This window comes from Squalius cephalus, assembly GCF_949319135.1.
Source record: "Squalius cephalus genome assembly, chromosome: 10".
NCBI classification, from domain to species: domain Eukaryota; kingdom Metazoa; phylum Chordata; class Actinopteri; order Cypriniformes; family Leuciscidae; genus Squalius; species Squalius cephalus.
This window is the reverse complement of record NC_137131.1, coordinates 21,817,691-21,837,204: the sequence shown is the minus strand read 5'-3', so window position 1 is coordinate 21,837,204 and position 19,514 is coordinate 21,817,691. Positions and strand designations below refer to the sequence as shown.

At 37.6% G+C, this 19,514-nt stretch overlaps 1 protein-coding gene across 7 annotated transcripts in view; it reads right to left on the bottom strand.

The window, feature by feature from the left end:
- Positions 1–19,514, bottom strand: part of rhbdl3 (rhomboid, veinlet-like 3) — a 129,090-nt gene that overhangs the window by 33,917 nt on the left and 75,659 nt on the right. For 4 of the 7 annotated variants that reach the window (XM_079883237.1, XM_079883242.1, XM_079883240.1 and 1 more), the window contains 3 exons: positions 6,057–6,239; positions 2,726–2,950; positions 372–520 (listed from right to left, as the gene is read on the bottom strand). In XM_079883237.1, the coding sequence (XP_079739363.1) occupies positions 372–520; positions 2,726–2,950; positions 6,057–6,239 (557 nt within the window). Of the gene's footprint in view, positions 1–371; positions 521–2,725; positions 2,951–6,056; positions 6,240–7,918; positions 8,001–19,514 lie in introns of those variants that run through there. The other 3 variants (XM_079883238.1, XM_079883243.1, XM_079883241.1) reach the window with 2 other exon arrangements.

Genomic DNA, 19,514 nt, shown 5'->3' with positions numbered 1-19,514 from the left:
ATGATATACAAATAACTCTTTAAATTACAACAGAGAAAAAAATAAATAATTATTTGTTACGCACCATTAAGGATTGTGAAAGGTTTTATTCCTGCTTATGTAATAGCTGTCTGTATTCAGATTCGTCAGTCGTGGCATTGAACCGTCTAATATTTATTTATAATGACGACTAAACTGTATATCTTTACCATAGTTTAAAGATAACATCCCAGTGCCAGTTTGATGTCTCTCATATCAGGATGATTGTAACTGACTATTTCTCTTTAACATCATTTTAAGCTAATCTTCATTTAAGATAATAAAATAATTTTAAGTCATATCAATATGTTGAATCACATGTTCATTAATATAATCAAGTATGTGTAACTCACCCAGCATGCATGAAGATGTAGCTAAGATAGCGCCAGGCCTGAGCTCTGAGCTGCGGGTGGTATGGCAATGGGCCCTTCAGGAAGTATGGCGATGACACCTGCAGAACCCAGCGGTTCAGCTGCAGTCCGTAATACATAAAGACAACAACCTGAGAAAGATGTGGTAAGTAAGAGGCTGTTACTGATGTGTGACACCTCCAAAACAGCATTTTAAAGCATTTTATGGAATTATAAGTGCACTCTTGCCTCAAAGGGTGTTCTAAAAGGTAAGGAAACATAATTATGCAGCTTCAGAACCTAGCTGTAGAATTCTAAGGCAGCATCACATACAGTAAATCGACCTGTACATTACTGTTCAAAAGTTAGGGGCCAGTAAGATAAAAAAAAAAAGAAATAAAAGTATTTTATACCCACCAAAGCTGCATTTATTTGATAAAAAATACAGTAAATACAGTAATATTGTGAAATATTATTACAATTTTAAATTAACTTATTTCTATTTTTGTTTCACATTTGTTTTTGTTGAATTTTCAGCAGCCATTATTCCAGTCTTTAGTGTCTCTAGATCCTTCAAAAACTATTACATTAAATGCATTAGAGAAGATGATCCCACAATGTAATGCGATTAGCTTTGTAGAAAATAGATACAATATGGTGAAAACAACTTTTCTGTTACAACCCTGGTTCCCTAGTTAATGAGACACTGCGTCAGTCTTGATTGCGTCTGAAAAACATGTTCAATAAACTCCAATGTCATTGGTACAACGTCACCCTGTGATGTGTGACGGGGCACCATGGAAGCTATAAAGGATAGGCTACCTGGAACACAAAAGCATCCACTTCTGATTGGTTGAAGAAAGTCACTCACAGGCATGCCGGAAGTATGGCAAGGGAACCAGAGTTTCAGTGGTAACCAAGACGTTCCCTTATATTTAAAGTTTTTAAATCTGAAAACTCCAAAAAGCAATGAAATTGTCAGACATCCATGAGTGCATGTTCACAGAGGAAAACAACTGAAAAACACCCCCCTCACAGTTTTCATGAAGGGCAAAATTAGCTATACAGACCAAAACTAATTTTTGAACCAGGCTGTAAACATATTTTTTTCTGCTGTAAAGTTGGCCATTTTAACATGGGGGATATATGGAATTAACTCCCTTTTGGAGCCTGCCTCTAGCGGCCAGTCGATAAATTGTAGTTTAAGTCACTTTCCGTGTTGGCTTCAAGAGAGAGACTGGAAGGTTGCCGCTCGCCAAAAGGAATTATGCTGGATGCAGCTGCCTTGAGTCTAACAATCTCTGAAACGGTTTTACAGTGACGACTTGGCTTAGTTTGATCCTGCCTTCAGGTAAAAGGATCAACTTGATACGAGCTGATTTCTCCTCGAAGAGGATCAGGCAGGAGCGGAGCGTCCTCAGTGGAAGACGATCGTAATGCACACCTTGAGAGTTGACCGTGCATGCACCGCTCTCAAGCAGACCACACATAGATTGTGTGGCTCCCCACCCGTAATGTAGCGAGGGCAAGGAGGAACACACAATCTAAAATGCTTAGTCGCCACACTACTAATATACATAAATAACTACAGGACAAACAACACCACATAGACAAGGACATTTTAACACAGAGACTTCAATGACATTGGAATTTCTTGAACGCAATCATCCAGGAGCATAATTAGACGAAGCGTAGAGTTTCCTGAAAAGGGAAACGTTAATGTTAAAAATATAAATAAACATTTAATACACTACTAATTAATAAAACAATATTAATTGTATTCAAACAATTTTTATGCTTGTTTTTTATGCTAGTATTGAGTCATTAGCTTTGCAACATGCTAATGTAAAGGTCTGGTATATAGATTCACATTTCACTTGCATTTTTTCTGCAAATGGTGGAAGACTTTCTATTTGATAACTTTCTAGTCTCTATCTATTCATTATTTGTTAATTAACTCTTTCCCCGCCATTGACAATATTTTCTGTTGTTTATTCTTTTCTCAGCTTATTGTTCAAAATGTTGCTTTTTTAATGAAACTTACCCACATTCAAGTTTTGATAAAAAAAATAACCTCTACCACTTATTCCACCCTTAAACCTAACCAATCCACCAACCTATTTCTAACCTTACATTTATCCCACCTCAATAGCAGCAAACATGTTTTACAATACAATATGAACACAATGAGTAGATTGTACTATTTTGTACCATCATTTTTACCTCATAGTAGTTAAAGACAGCTAATATAACGTGGAACCAAAGTATCTACTGATACGTTTGGCAGTTCAATAATAAAAAAAGCAGTGGAAAATAATTCTCTTTTAATAATCTTCAATAGGAAAGTTAATTCTAACCTCTGCTATAGTGATGACCAGCATAAACCATGGTGGTGGACAGTAGGTGTAACTGTCAAAGTACCATTTGCGGTCCACCTCTCTGGGCAAAGTCTCATAGGCAACATGACGTACGAGTCTCCGAGACAGACCCAAGCCTACTTCCTCTCTCAGTGCCGAATTCCTGAGCTGCCGACTCCCTTGCAGGATCGCTCGACGGAAACTGTTTGAACGTTTGTTGCTCATCTGAAAAAATATGACATACAAACTGAACAATCATGATTATCAGCATTTTACTATGAATATGCATGGAATCATGTATCAGTAACCAAAGATACTGATGTGATCATGTATCAGTAACAAAGATAGTAAATCAGTATTGGTATAGTCCTTCAGTCCTGTAAGTTTGCATGAACATTAAGCAAGACTTTTATTGGGAAACCTCACACTTTTTTATTGATACAGGTTGTCACAAACTTTTATTTGTCAGGACATTTACTGTGATCCCTAATAATCTTTCTTGATGTTTTTTTTTTTATGTGACTAGACTAATTCACCTGTTAGTTTATTTAGAAATGTCCATGATGTAATTCGTCTATGATCTGTCTTTTTGTCTTTGACAGTGCACCCCCCCCCCCCTCCTCTGCCACAGACAGAATGCCACTGTTGTCACTTAGCAACCGATTAAATATTCCACACTCATCTCCAAGTCTCAGAGCAGCTGTGTAACAAACAGTGTGTAAGTGATTGCGTGTGTGCGTTTGTGTGCATGAGACAATGCTGTTCAAACAAGCTTTTCACAGCTGAGGCAAAAAGCCTTCCTCAAAAACCTGGAATGTTCTTTTATCCCATGCCAGGCTCCTGATCAGGAATACAGGTCATGCATTATGTAAGTTGTGGAAGAGGCCCTGAGTAGGATGAAGAAATTTATCCAGAAAGCCCCTGAAGATGTTGCCTTTGCCGTCACAATGGGATCAAATGAAATAGTTTAAAACATGACTAAGCTGACCTACAAAGCTTAAAGTTTCACATGCTTCACACAGTAAAGCTACAAAAACAGTTTACTCTTTTAAATACAGGAATGAAGCCAACTTTGTGAAAAACTAAACTGGAGAATACTGACCGCAGATCCCTACCCGGATAACAGCTCATCACAAATTAGTTTCTGTAGATGGAAATGTGCACACAACCAGCTGCAAGCTGTTTCTACTGATGTTAAATTAGTACCTGTTTGCTTAATATAGATATACAGATGCACACAGGCACAAACAAAACAAAATACATACACACACTGGCCAGCTTTAAAAGAATAAGTTCACCCAGAAATGAAAATTCTGTCATAATTTACTCACCCTCAAGTTGTTCCAAACCTTTGTGCTGAACACAAAAGAAGATATTTAAAAAAAATATGGGTAACCAATCAGTTGATGGTCCCCATTGACTTCCATTGCAGGAAAAAACAATACTATGGAAGTCAATGGGGTCCATTAAATGGGGACCATTTGGTTACTGCATTCTTCAAAATATCTTCTTTTGGATTCAGCAGAAGAGAGAAATTCATACAGGTTTGGAACAACTTGAGGAAGAGTAAATGATGACAAAATTTTCATTTTAGGGTGAACTAATCCTTTAATATAGACTACAGTTCAAAAGTTGGAGGTCAGTAAGACTTGATCAAGGATTCATCAAATTGATCAAAGGTGACAGTAAAGATAATCAGTAAAGACAGTCAAATAAATGCTGTTCTTTTAAACATTTCTATTTATCAAAGAATCACAAACAAAAAGCAATCACAGTTTCCACAAAAATGAAGTAGGACAACCATTTTCAGCTGTGATAACAAGAAATGTTACTTGAACACCAAATCAACATGTTAGAATGATTTGAAGGATCATATGACATTGAAGACTATTGTAATGGCTACTGAAAATTCAGCTTTGCCATCACAACAATAAATAACATTTTATAATATAAATAAAATAGAAAAATAGAATAGAAAACATTTTAAATTGTAATACTATTTCACAATATTGTTGTTTTTGCTGTATTTTTATATAAATGCAGCCTTGGAGAGCATAAGAGACTTTCAAAAACATCTTACCATCCCCAAACTTTTGAACGGTAGTGTACCTAGCCCGGACTGTGGTCTTACCATGGTGCAGTGATGGCATCAAATATTATTTTTAGCAGGTACCAGGATACTTTAAAAGAATTCCATGGTACTACTCATGGTAAATATCAAAAAAGGTACTTTTAATAACACAACAATAATGAACATCAGTGTTTAATAGGTTAATATTAATTTATTTATTATTTTATTATTCTTTTTTAATGTTTACTCATAATGCATTAACTAATATTAATGAATAAACTTGGAAATATTAAATCAAGTCTTCAAATTGCAAATCTTTATAGTATAATAGAAAAGGTTCAGTGTGGAGATTCTTACTCTACCACATGAATATTCTGTTAATTTCTTCCTGCTGTTACCCATCAGCTTTACTAAAACAACTCATATTAACAGTTTCAGTCTCTGTGCAACTCTTTATACACACACCTTCACACATTCCCCACAAAAATAAACAGACATTAAGTGCTCCCTGTGCTTCACTTTTCTGAGGCATAATGATTTGTGTTGGCTGTTTCTATGGACACCAAACAAGGAAAAGTCAAACAATATGGGATTTAGACAGTACACACAAACTGTGATATCTGTGCCATGCTCTACTGTTGTGGCACCATGGTACTACATCCAGCTGAAAGACTGTAAGGCTGAAGGAAAGAAAGAATTTTCAGAAAAAGATAATGGAGTGGTGTTGCCACACTGTAATCACTCTTCATCAAAATATAATAGTGAAACATGGATCTCAATGTATGTATATAAAATTCTCAGTTTGTTCCAATTCTTGCTATCTGTCTTTCCTCTGAGTCTCTGTTCTCACTTTTTTTTTAAATAGTGGACATTGAATGAGAGCTGTAGAAGAACAATAGCAGTGCAGAAACACCAACTGCATACTCCTCATTCCTTACTGTCCCACTTTCACATGACCTGCCACAGCCAATCAAAACACAGAATCTGATCCAATATTTCACTGCGTTGCTTTATAGCACTATAGCTATATTCTCCAGCCACTGTGGTGGACAATAGACTCTTTGAAAAGTTTCTGTATGTGTGAAAGAAAGACTGAGAGAGAATGGGAAAGAGACAGGGAAAAGGGCAAAGGAGGGTGTTAGACTGAGGGTGGGTGGCATTGAGATTTTCCCACAGATTTGATGACATTCCCATGCAAGTGGAATGGAATATTCCATGTTTTGGCTTTTAGTTCAGGGTCAGAAGTTCTTCAAACCTCACCTCAAGTTCATCTGCAGAACTCACCAGGTTAACAAAATCCTGGTAGCAGATCTTTCCGTCAGCATTTCCGTCAGCCAGGGCAAGAAGAACCTCCAGCTTGTGAGGGTCCAGTTCTGATCCATGAGCAGCAAGCAGGTCTCGGAAACGCTCAGTACTGATGAAGCCTGAATTTTCTGGGTCATACTGAACATATGAGAGGTGATAAACAGTAAATTAGAACGCATTCTCATATTCTGATTCTAAAAAATGTAAACAACATTCAGTAGTTAACAATATTATAACAGTTAAAACTAATTTAATGTGCCATCACTGAAATCATATCATGATGATATTTATTTTTGAGGAATTCAACCATCATTCCATTTGAAGTCTACCAGCAGAGGGACATTACTTGATTTTCATCTTTTTATCTAACTAAGTTAAAATGAATGTGGTAAGACATTAAACATAGCTGGCTTCACAATGCAATATCTGTACAGAGGCAGCATCTGAAGCAACATATATACAATGAAAGGCATGATTTATTAAGTTTACAGAAGTAATTTGATGAAATTAGTGTTGTAAATATGAAATGATTAATACAGACAATCAATTAAATAAATTATAAATTACAAGGCTCATGGTGGTTCTGATGGTACATTTTATTTACATATACCAAAACAACACCTGAGCTAACTTAGACAGTGACATTGTTTCTTTAACACTTTTAATAATTTTGGCATTATAATGGTTTTATTCGGTTCTCTTGAACTGAGCAACAGCACAAAAGTCACACATACAAAGTTCCTGGCGGATCACCCATTTATCCGAAAATGATAGAGAAATTCAGATGGGACATTTAACAAAAGCAGAGTAATTTGCATTCTTTGTTCAAACTTCAAAGTGGTTGTGTGTGCGTGTGTGAGAAAGAGAGAGAGACTGAGAGAGAGAGAGAGAGAGAGAGAGAGCAGGTACAAGAGATGAAACAATCAATGACTATGTCCATCAGCTTGATCAGAGATGCAGAAGGAAGGAGACAGATGGCATAATACAGGCATTTTACATGACAGTACGACACGTGATACTGTAAACAGAGGTCTTGCCATGGTTGAGACTGCCAAATTACTGTATCTAACCTCGAAAGGTTCAAATATAGTACAGAAACAGTCATATGGTACAGTGAGAAATATATTGGCAGCAAACTGTTCTAGCGCAAAACATGGCTGTGTCATATCTTCAACACACCTTTTTAAATACACTGGACAGATAGGCTACTATTACGAACTTTGTAGATTTTATGTCAATTAAATACATTAGCACATGGAAGTGCTAGCAGTAAACATTTAAAAGGTTTGAGTTAATGATGTTCATGCAATAAAATTGTAAGAGTTGGCTTACTTGAGTTGGTATTCAAAAAGATAAAAATATAGAGATGTCAATGACATCCTCAATGACATGTCAATGACATCTTCTGTGTCATTGAGTCAGTTCAATGAGTTCAAAGAGCTCATCCTGTTTTAGTAATTGGTGTCACTATGTCAGCCCTACAAGCTTTCAAACATTCACTATTTCTGTTTGTTTGGGCAGCTAAGGTCATGAGGTCACAGAGTCACAGGCAGAACATTCCAAGTTTGAGCAGCAAGAGGTATTTTTCTGAAAGCCCCTTTGTACACATCATGCTAAAATTCACGCAGTATGCATACATGGACACAGACACACCCACACAAACTGACATCATGGACCTCTTTCTTCTACACTGGAGGATTTGGCTCAAAAGTAATATACAGTTTGCTAAATATGATTAAAGCTAAAAACATCTCCCACTGTTCCCACTGTTATTCAGACATACAAACACACAACAGCCTCGCTGAAGATTTACCCACCTTCTCTTGAAAGACCTCTGATAACTTCTGTGTTCCATTAGTTTTCATGTTGTGATCTATCCCTGTCCCACACTGTCCCCACAGAGGGAGAGAGTGAGAAGCTGGAGACAGAGACTAATCTCTACCCATAGGGGATTTACAGTTTATTGAAGACCCCCACCACTGGAAAACACACACAAACAACCACAAACCCACCCACCCACCCACCAAAAACTCCACCCCCAACCTCTTAGCCTACATTCATAGTAATCACAAAAACACACTCTATGCTGTGTACAAGAACACACATACAATCTTGGTGTGATACCTCAATGAACAATTTTTAGTAAACTGGCTAACAGATGAAAATGAGAGAATCCAGCTCCAACAATGGGGTTTCGATGGCCTAGTTTATTCTGCCACCTAATTACATTTCACACACATACATATTCTCTCTGCTGAGCGAGCACATGCACAAATATAACAGATGAATCTCACAAAATGACTCAGCTAAATTTAGTGTACTAAGTGCTTTCCTAAAATATAATTTCATTCCTTGGTGTTGAAGTTTTGTGAAGTTAATAGTGTCCTTTTGTACCACTGTTGTACAGAAAATGTTTTGTATTACCATGCAAACACAAAGACTGCACCCCTGACAATTAAATACCACATTAATCCTTCTTTAAAGACAGTCCTGGGGCTGATCTTTCATAATAAAGCTGAGAAAAGGGGTTTTTGTGTGTGTGTGTGTGTGTGTGTGTGTGTGTGTGTGTGTGTGTGTGTGTGTGTGTGTGTGTGTGTGTGTGTAACCCCTGGTATTCCAGGCCTCATTTTCATAAAGCCGCATATTAAACAGTCTTCTTTACAGAGGAGAGAATGGAGTTCACCAACTGCCTCAATCTCTGTGTGTGTATGTGTGTGTGTTTGGAAGGGGAGGGATAGAGACATTAAATTAGATAAAGTTGAAATTAAAAACATGAAAAACATATATATATCCTGCAGTTGCAGTCTCAATTACAGAAAATAAAGTTGCAATTGAGATATAAAGTAACAGTTGCAACATACAAAGCCATATTGCAAGTTTAAAGTCACATTGTAAAATGTTAAGCCACAGTGGTGGATGATTTTTTTTTGGTCATGCTGATTGGATGTGATCAAATAAATTGTTTTATACTATAGGGCTGTTGAATGCTTGAATCTGATTGGTTGGCGAGCGTTCTAAGGTGTGCAATTATTTTCAGGGAAACGCACAGCTAAAGTAGTTCCAGACCACATAACAGTTCCATATCACTTTGCCAAATAATTTCAGTTATTTCAAAGGTATATACAGCCCACTGAACTAAAACCAACAACGACACTGACCGAGCAAATAAATATAGTAAACAATAGGATAAAAACATCGAATTATTTTTTCCAAAATTACATTTTATTATGTATTTTGCATTTATTAGTTATTATGGAAAAGCACATCTCTTCCTCTCTCTCTCTCTCTCTCTCTCTCTCTCTCTCTCTCTCTCTCTCTCTCTCTCTAATAACTGTATTAATAACTGCATTAGTCTGTGTGGAAGAAATTGTTTGCCACCACATCTGCTATCAGTGGCTTAAGTCTCCGTTACTAGCTTGGGACGAGATTCATAAGAAACTAGTCCCAAACACAAGACTAATCAAAAGCCAAAAGGACAAAAACCTTGAAATACATCATCTGAACAATGTTTTAATGTGTGGTAACTGTAGTATAAACGGAATAATTGACTCAGGGCCATTGAATCATTAGAAAAATAATGCACACTCGAGGTGTTACGGCCCCCATTACCACCATTTTCTAATAATTCAATGGCCTGTCGTCAATTAGCCTATTCCTTAGCCTACATAATTATTTTTAATATCCTCAAAAATTTCATTGTTCCTTCCTTAAAGGGGTCATATAATGGTGCATGCACTTTTACAAGTTGATTGTACTGAAATGTGTGTTGGCAGTGCCTGTACACAACCATCATAAAATGATAAAAATTCATCCAGTGGTTTTTTTAAAATCTTCTTATATGTTTCCCCCTCTCCTGAATCAAGCTGTTCGATTTTGTGACGTCACAAAATCGAAGCCCCTCCCACAATGGTTGATTGACAGCAGTGTTTCAACACAGACCCGCCCTCGCGCCCTCGTGTGCGAGCTGTCAATCATAGCCCGCGCCAACCGGCGCGTTCATTGCTGATAGCTGGAGCACTGAGTAGAATGGCGTCTAAGCGAATGTGGTGTTCTTGGGTGTAATAATGAACACAGCAGTCATTTTGATGTTCCTAAATCCGAACCACTGAAGACGCAGTGGCTGAGTTTGTTTTTGAAGGGAATTCCCCGCGATCAACGTCAATGCTTTCATGTTTGCGCGAATCATTTCACCAGACTGCTTTACAAACGAGGTCAGTATAAAGCTGGTTTTGCTAAGAAGCTGCTCCTGAAAAAAGGATCGGTACCAACTATTCGTGTTCCTGCTGCACCTCCAGAAGAAGTAAGTGAGTGTAACGTCTTATTAACCTTTATATTAATCTTTATATTAATCTTTGCAAATCGCTTGCTGAACGCTTCACGATGAATGCGGCTATTTTTACACTCAGGTACATTATGGCATGTTTTCTATGTATGACGTTCTCAATATAATTCATAATCCCATGTTTATAATAAACAACGCGTTATGGTTATTGTGTTAAATTGTGTTACGGTGTCTGCACAGAACAGAGGGCGGGGTGAGCAAAGCTCATTATCATTTAAAGACGTATGCACTGAAACGGCGTGCTGAAAACAGAGCTGTTTTTGACCAGGTAAAATTAGTGTTTTCTTACAATACTAATGAGAATTTTTAATTAAAGTATATAACAAACTTTTAATTTAGACCCTAAAGAATCATATTAGCTTGTACAAAAATGACATTATACGACCCCTTTAAACATAAACAGATGTACTGTATACACATCATCACAGACTGCTGCAAAACTTCAAAAGGTTCTTCTACCATCTACCACATTTTACCTACACATGTAATTCCAAGCACCACTAAGTTAAATGTACAGCACTCTGCTTCACTGGACCTCTCCATTTTAGCACGGATACAATGCATACACAACACGTAAACAACAAATCTCGTAAAACCTCTCGGTAAAATAGGTGTTTATAAACAGTATTATTATAAATAATCACAAGGTAGTATTATAAAGAGGATAATCAATTAGCAAATAGAAGTTCAGGGCTGAGTAAAATACCTGGGTCATAACTAATGCACAAACAAATAACAAAGTATCTTTAAGTCTCACATGCTCTTTAAATGCAGCCAATTCTCAGAATAATATTCAGCATATACCATATGCTACGACCAAACTCATGTTCATGTGGGACAAAATGTAATTCACAGAGGATTAGCATGTTTATCTCCACATGAATAGGAAACAACAGACCCTACACACAATCATACAATAAGGAAGTAATCAGCACCATCAATTATGTATCATTCTGCCGTAAAAGTCATATCAATAATTACTAGGGGTGTCTATTGTAAAAACAAATACGAATTACTCGCACCTAACATTAAAATTTGTAATCATAAATATGTTTTCACATTGAATCTCAAAATAAATGTGGAAACAACTTAAAGACAATATTTTTAATATTTGATTAACGGCATCTTTTTCCTAAGTATTATGAATAAAGACCAGTATCACCAATACCCATACTAATGCTGATAAAAAACGCTCACTTTAATAAGGAGCCCAACACAGAAACCACCAACCCAAGTTTGCACAAACGTTCCTTAGTGTATTAAAGTTGCGATGTAATGGAAGAAGCGACAGCTCTTTTTTCCAAATTGTGATGTACATCTGAGTAAAATTAATTATCGAAAATATAGGGCGGAAACATTTGACTTCTGATCTGTTGGCATCCATATGACTCATACATGACAGTCAGAGCACAGAAACCATTTAAAATAATATGACATAAAAATTACAGCACCACAAACACTCTCTGTCATGAGGGTGAGGAAACATTGATGTTTTATCACACCATTATCTAAATGCATGACGACATCAATGTTTGTAAATTTTAAACATTTCAACAGAAATAGTACATTCTAGAAACATTAATGCTATATATATATACAGCGGGGGAATAAGTATTGAACACGTCACCATTTTTCTCAGTAAATATATTTCCAAAGGTGCTATTGACATGAAATTTTCACCAGATGTTGATAACAACCCAAGGAATCAGAAACCAAAACAAATAAGCTCAGAAATTAAGTTATGTGTAATAATGTGAAATGACACAGGGAAAAAGTATTGAACACATGAAGAAAGGGAGGTGCAAATAGGCATGGAAAGCCAAGACAACAGCTTAAAACTATTAGTAATTAAAAAGCAATCCAACCCCCTGTCCGTGCAAATTAATAACAGCTGGTTCAGTCCCAACGGATGGCCTACAAAAAGGTCTCATTGCCAAGGTGTCACACAAGACACATCTCATGATGGGTAAAAGCAAAGAGCTGTCTCAAGACCTTCACAACCTAATTGTTCCAACACATAATGATGGCATTGGTTATAGGCACCATTCTAAGCTTCTGAATGTTCCAGTGAGCACTGTTGGGGCCATAATACGGAAGTGGAAAGACAATCATTTCACCATAAATTTGCCTCGACCAGGTGCTCCTCGCAAGATTTCTGACAGAGGAGTGAAAAGAATCATCAGAAGAGTTGTCCAAGAGCCAACACCAAGGTGTATGGTGTTTTTAGGGTAATGTGCAGTGCCATTTCTCCTCCAAACATGGTGTGTATTATGGCATCCAAACAATTCAATTTTGCTCTCATGTGACCACACTAAATTCTCCCAGTATTTCCCTGGCTTTTCCAAATGTTGTGCAGCAAACTTTAAACGAGCTTCAACATGCTTTTTTTCTTCAGTAATGGAGTCTTGCATGGTGAGCGTGCCTACAGGCCATGGAGGTGGAGTGCATTACTTACTGTTTTCTTTGAGAACACAGTACCTGCTATCTGCAGGTCTTTTTGAAGCTCTCCACAAGTGGTCCTTGGCTCTTGGACAACTCTTCTGATTATTCTTTTCACTCCTCTGTCAGAAATCTTGCGAGGAGCACCTGGTCCTCGCAAGAGGCATATATATATTGTGATGTCACGAGAGGCTGTGTCCTGGAGGGGCGCTACATTCCCCTGAGATGGCTGCAACCATGAACAGCTATGGCTCCATCTGCTGGTGGAGTCGCGAACTCCACCCCTCAATAAACGACATTCCCGCACACCTGAGACTGATCAGGGTCTGATGAGCTGAAGGGCTTTTTAAGGGTTAGAGACACAGTTAGTGTCAGTGTGGGGTTTGGGAGACAAGCTTCAGGTTGTGCTCTCTGCAAAGGACCAGACCGCTCCAGTATCGTTTCCACGAGGAATACTGAAGGCTGGAGATACTTACCGCTGGAGATACTTACCGCTGGAGATATTTACCGTTGGAAATACTTACCATTGGAAATACTTACCAGACATTTGAAGGACTTACTGCTTTATGATTATGATTTCACCATCAGAAGAGGCATCGTTTAAGTTTTGACTGTTGAAGATCAACCTGATCCTTAGTTACACTTTTGAATTTGGAACGCTGTTTCTGTTAATTTCCCAAGAACTTTAAAAAAATCCTTGTTTATATTTGAACTTTGTGTCCTCGCACTACTAATATATATATATATATATATATATATATATATATATATATATATATATATATATATATATATATATATATAGTCTTCATACATAGTTTTACTTAATTTGATGCCTAAAGAAAAATCTTTGAAAGATATGTCAGTGCGTTCATAAAAACCCCAAAAAGACCCCCAACACCTAGATCTGTTCTTTCAGAGCAGATTCACAGTTAAACAGTTGAAACTGTCAGTAATAAAAAATAAAATCACAAACAATAGGACAAATACAATAGAAAAAAGATACAAATTAAATAAATTTAGACTACTACTAATACTAATAATAAGCCTACTATACAGAAATTGAATAAAGAAATCAAATGTGAAAATAAAACACTGCATAGTCTTCACTGTATTAATTAAATATACCTTTTCAAAGTAACTCAATTTATTCAGTGAAGAGAAGTGAATCATTCTCCCATTTATTTTCCCAACTGTTTATGTTCACTTAAGACATAACTGACTGCGTTTAAGTGAAAACTTGGCAAGACAGACATTTTGACATTTTTTGTGTGTATTTGTCTAAGCGCACGCCCAAAGCCCAATAGCCTATAGCCTACTTGTCAGTGTTTCACTCCATCTCAGATCACGCGCATTGAAAGCTGCCTGGGGAATCAATACACTTAACTCCTTTTTTTTTTTTTTTTTGTATCATGCACATCCGGCATATTATTACAGTCACGTTACATGATTTGATTGATTTGGATGTTAGGTAGGAAAGGCGACAGCGCACTGCTTAAAAGGAAAGGTACGGAATGCGGAATCGTCTTTTCATAATCGTTGGAAGCCAAATCAAAACTAAAATTCTATTAATCGCACAGCACTAGTCATTAAATCATTTGAGTTCAAAGGGGCCACCTGGTGGTTTGGGGGCCCTATGCAACTACATACATACAACATAGGGAGGACCAGCACTGGGTGTGAGTAACAGCTTCCGTACAGCATTTAGATGAAGAACCTACCTGATTGACATGATTTAAAAGCTGCTAATACTGCTCAGAAGTAACAGCTTTCACAAAAAAAGCAGTAATACTGTTCCCAGATCACTGTATGATGTCATTCAGAGCCACTATTAAAAGAAATGTGAAAACAGAACACCATTCAGGGAGTGTGAACACAAGCTCATTTTCTCTGCTTGGGAGCACAGTAATTTCATGGCTGGTACTTTTAGTATTGAAGACACTATTCAAAATTGCAAAGAAGCAGTGTCTGGATACAAATCAAGAATGTAAAGACAACTGTAATTAGCACTTCAATAAAAAAGGGTGTCATAAAACATTATGCATAGACAAAATTAACTCAGGGTGCTCAATTTCATTGAGTTTCTTCATGGCCATTAGGGCTTCATTTATGATAGCTATTGCTCAGTTGCTTTAGAAGGCTGTACTGTAAACATGCCCGGTCCTCAGGCTGCAAACCAACAAGGGCTGCACTGCATGGGGGGGAGAAAACCAAACAGGTTCAGTGGAAAAAACGGGCCTATGGCAACATTTCTGCAAAATAATATTACGTTGCTTCTTGCATGTTTATAAAGACAGGGATAGCTGCAGGTTGGAGTAATGAAAGGAGGCGTACCGAAAGGAGGCGTACTGTTGTATTACATATTTATTAAATGTTTAATTTAGTTTTTCCACTGCTATAGTATATAAACTGATAAAGTTTATAGAATGATTTATTGAGTCTCCAGCAAGAGTCTCCTTTTCTGCCAGACCTGTTTTCTCTATTGTGTTTTAAATGAGTCAGATCACTTGATTCTCACCTTTCGGAGCCCAGACGTTGAATCATTAGGTTGATTCTTTTTCATCTTTTGTCTTTAATGGCTCTGGGATGGCTCTTGGAATTGGAGTTCCTGGCCAGTATCAGCATGTGAATAGTTATGCTGATTCAATTGGACTCAGAGTAGGGTGTGTTCCTACTTCATTTGCATGCTTTGTTCAGAGTCTCCACCTCTATGTAATCCCTCCCCCTTGGAATGTATATAACTACAATGCATACTGTATTAGAGTTAGATTATGTTGGATTCCTGCAGCCACGTACAGCGGAGTTCTCAATAAAGAATAACTTCTGTTGAACGCGATCCCAACTGTCTCCTGGTCTCTGCTTTGAAGAAAGAAAAACTTTACAACAGTACCGAAAGGTGAATTGCTATAACAGAAACTAGCCTAACCCCTAAACCTATCCTACACCCTGACAGACAGCTTTTGCAACCAATGATATAGACCTTTCTCCACGCCCCTACCTTTTGGCATGGTCCAACCTTCCATGACGTCCATTACTCCAACCTGCAGATACCCACACTTGTGTTTCAAAGTGACATGTCCAGTGAGGGGCACAAAAAGTGCATTCAATTCTCTCCAAAACAGATGAATGTGAATGTGATGATGTTTTATTATTGTTGTATACATTACAGCAGTTCAGAAATAAAATGTCCGGTGATTGACACTACAAGGTTAATGCTGAAGCAACCATGCCATTTTAGCTTGATTCTAAGTCTTTGAACTCTTTTATTGTGACTCATGTTAAGAATTTTACAAGTGCAGTGCTATACACAGATGAGCTAGTTTACTATGTCAGAAAAGCCATACATATGGAGCATGTGATGCAAACGTCAAAATGTATCATGCAATATGGTAAAAGTGTATTGATGTCATAACATAAACATAGTATTGTGCAAAGACCTGCGTCAAAAATAAGTGTTTATTTATTGATAATCTGTCCTCATAATCATTTATGTAAGGCCTGCCAAATCGGTCCAACGACAGTTTCTGATAAGCGGGTGAAGGTTTCTGTGCGTTACTGTCTTTTCAGCGTGGCAAAGTTATTTCATTACCTATAATTAACTCTATATACTATAACACTTCGAGTTTCGCACTGGCTGGGTATACGATCTCATAATCATAAGCTCGTCAGTCTTGGTAATTAATAGAGGCCATTGACGACTACTTTTTAGATAACCGCACCATGCTTGTTAATTTCTAAATGTATATTATGTAGTCCCCATAGATCTGTACATACTTAACTAAGGTAAAATTATATCTAACCATAGGTCACGACCATTACCATAAATAACAAGCGGACCAACTTAACTTCTTCTAATGATAACTTTGTATAATCATGCCATGGTTTCCCATGTACACGTTGTTAGAATAATATTAAAATAATCAGAGGTTGAGGCTCACCCTATTTAGATTGGTCTAACAATGCTCTGTTGCTCTAAACAGAAAACCCATTAATTGCCTCTACAGTCTAAGTATACATTGATAAATGCCAATGTGTTAGACGGAACACTAAAACTTCAGTTGGCGTGCCCCAATGCTCCACAAAACTGAATTTGCATTGACTAGATTTATAGACACAGGGAGTTCACACCTTGTCGAGGAACAGGAGTTAGTTTGGATGAAGGACCCTGGGAAAAAGTGCAAAAAGTGTGGAGACAAATGGCAGTATGTGTTTATGTTGTCCATATCTCAGGAGATCAAAGTATCCGAGGTTCTGTTTATCTTGCATGTGAAATATGAAAAAAAGTTATTTCATTACTGTCACTACTGTTCATTTCAGCTGGAAACTGCAGAGAATTGCATGTTTCTCTGCAGTCCTTCTAATGTTTTAGGAGTTTTGCATAAATGTAGGTAGAGGCTTTTTTTTCAATGAGCCTATGTTGATACAATCTGTCAAACAGACACAATGCTCTCAGTTTACTGTCTCCTAAAGTGTGTGGTCTGATTTTTAATGCTAGCTCTTTTTAATGCTCTTTTCAACAAGTGATACTAACAACATAAAAGTCAGGATATTCCACGATGAACCAGAAAAGGTGTTTCCGTCTCAGGTTATGTTGGTAACCAAACAGTTTTGGAGACCATTGGGTTCTATAGTATGGACAAAAAACATTCTCCGAGATTTAAAAAAAAAAAAGACATCAGGGTGATTAATCATGACAGATTTATCCCTTTAAGAATCATCGGACTTCTTACAATATATTTTATGCAGACAGTACAACAACAACAACAACAACAACAACAACAACAACAACAACAACAACAACAACAACAACAACAACAACAACAACAGAATATCCCACAGAACCTTCAGAAATTGCCATAAACCACTTGAAATATCCAAAGGCATGCCCGGTCTAGGCGGAAATGACTCCACTTCAGCTGGAATTTCTTCTCACCAAAACAAAAAGGCAGACAGCTTATCAAGGCTGTTCCGCCTCAGCTTACTGCTTTAAATTAAAGGCAGCCTGCATAGCCTGTCATGTTCTGGATGTTTCCCCAAACACCAGCACTGACTAGCCTGGCTAACGTCAGACCTCTTTCTCTTTGAGACGTGATCTGGAAACCATGTTCATTTTCTCGTATCTGAGGCGTGGTTTACGAATGCCCAGAGCCGTTTATTGGGCGCTACGAATGTCTATCAAATGCGCCTGTACGTAGCTCATAGCCAATCGTTTCAATTATACCAGATGACTTATGTAGAGCGACAGATATTCAACGAAGAAGACGACGATGGGTCAGAGATTTATGCGTACACCAGAGTCCTGCACAGGTCCGATTTTGTAAATCCGCACCCGCACCGTTTTCCAACAGCAGCACTAATTAAAATCTGCACCGACCCGCTTAAAATAGAACCGACACCCGACCCCCAGCCGAAATAAAATCAGTTTAGACTATCACATTATAGACACACTTACAAAAATGTTTATTGCCAGGTCATACAGAAGTTATTATTACACGACAATTAACACAAGGACAACTTCAGCCGAAGCTGTCAACAGGCCGATACATGAAGAACATGGCTAACGTTACCACAAAACTGAGTAACTTAGCCTTATAACATTTAACCAATCGAACAGCTACAACACTACTGTATGTGCCACGCAATTTCGTCTAGCCTACATCTGACAATTTTGGGTTCAAACACGCCCTGCACACCACACATACTTAACAGTATTAAATTAGAAAAATACCGTTTGATAGAACTGCTTTGTTACCACAGTTTCTGCGTGCTTCCTCAGGGATGAAGTTCCACATCTGCGGCTATCCAACACGAAAATGTTTGCACAGCAAAGCCTTTCGCAATATTTTCTTCAGATAACTCCAAATTTCTCCCACACACTGGACTTGATTTTTGATGACGTATTGTCGACAACTTTACAACCTCCACTAGCTATTCTTTTCTTCAACTCCTCAGCATCCATCTCGACGACTGCAAGCAGATCGCGCGCGCGCGCGGTTATGATGAATTTTTTAAAGTGAAAGTAGCCTAGGTAACGTTATAGAGCTGGTAAGTCCCGCCTATCCGTAAAACCCCGCTGGACCTTTAGGTTGAAAAATCGTCAATGCAAGTGAATGGGAGAAAATAATTATTTTCTGATCCCGTTTGAATTGTGCCATGAATGTGAACATATGTTGTACGTTAATTTTTTATATAATGTTTCATGTTACGAGTTTGACCGTATATTGTACGATTCTTTGTTTAGCAGTTGTGGAAAAGACATAACGAGAAAGACTACATGTCGCCTATGTGACGTCACCCCATAACACATTTCCCTCCACTTGTCAAATCACGGTGCTAATGCTGCGATAATCTATGGAGACAGATCGAGATGCCTGTGTGTTTTGTACCCAAATGTCACCATTCAAACCAAATGGGCTGTTCTTTCTTCAGATTCGCGTCGAAAGCAGCGAAGAGTTGTAGTCCACAAAGTGCTCTCACACAAAGTCTAACCGTATCAAACTTCTACCAGCTAAATTGTAGCATTCTTTACACGAAACATTATATTAAAAATTCACAGACAACATATGTCACATTCATGGCAAAATTCAAACGGGACCAGAAAATAATTATTTTCTCCCATTCACTTGCATTGA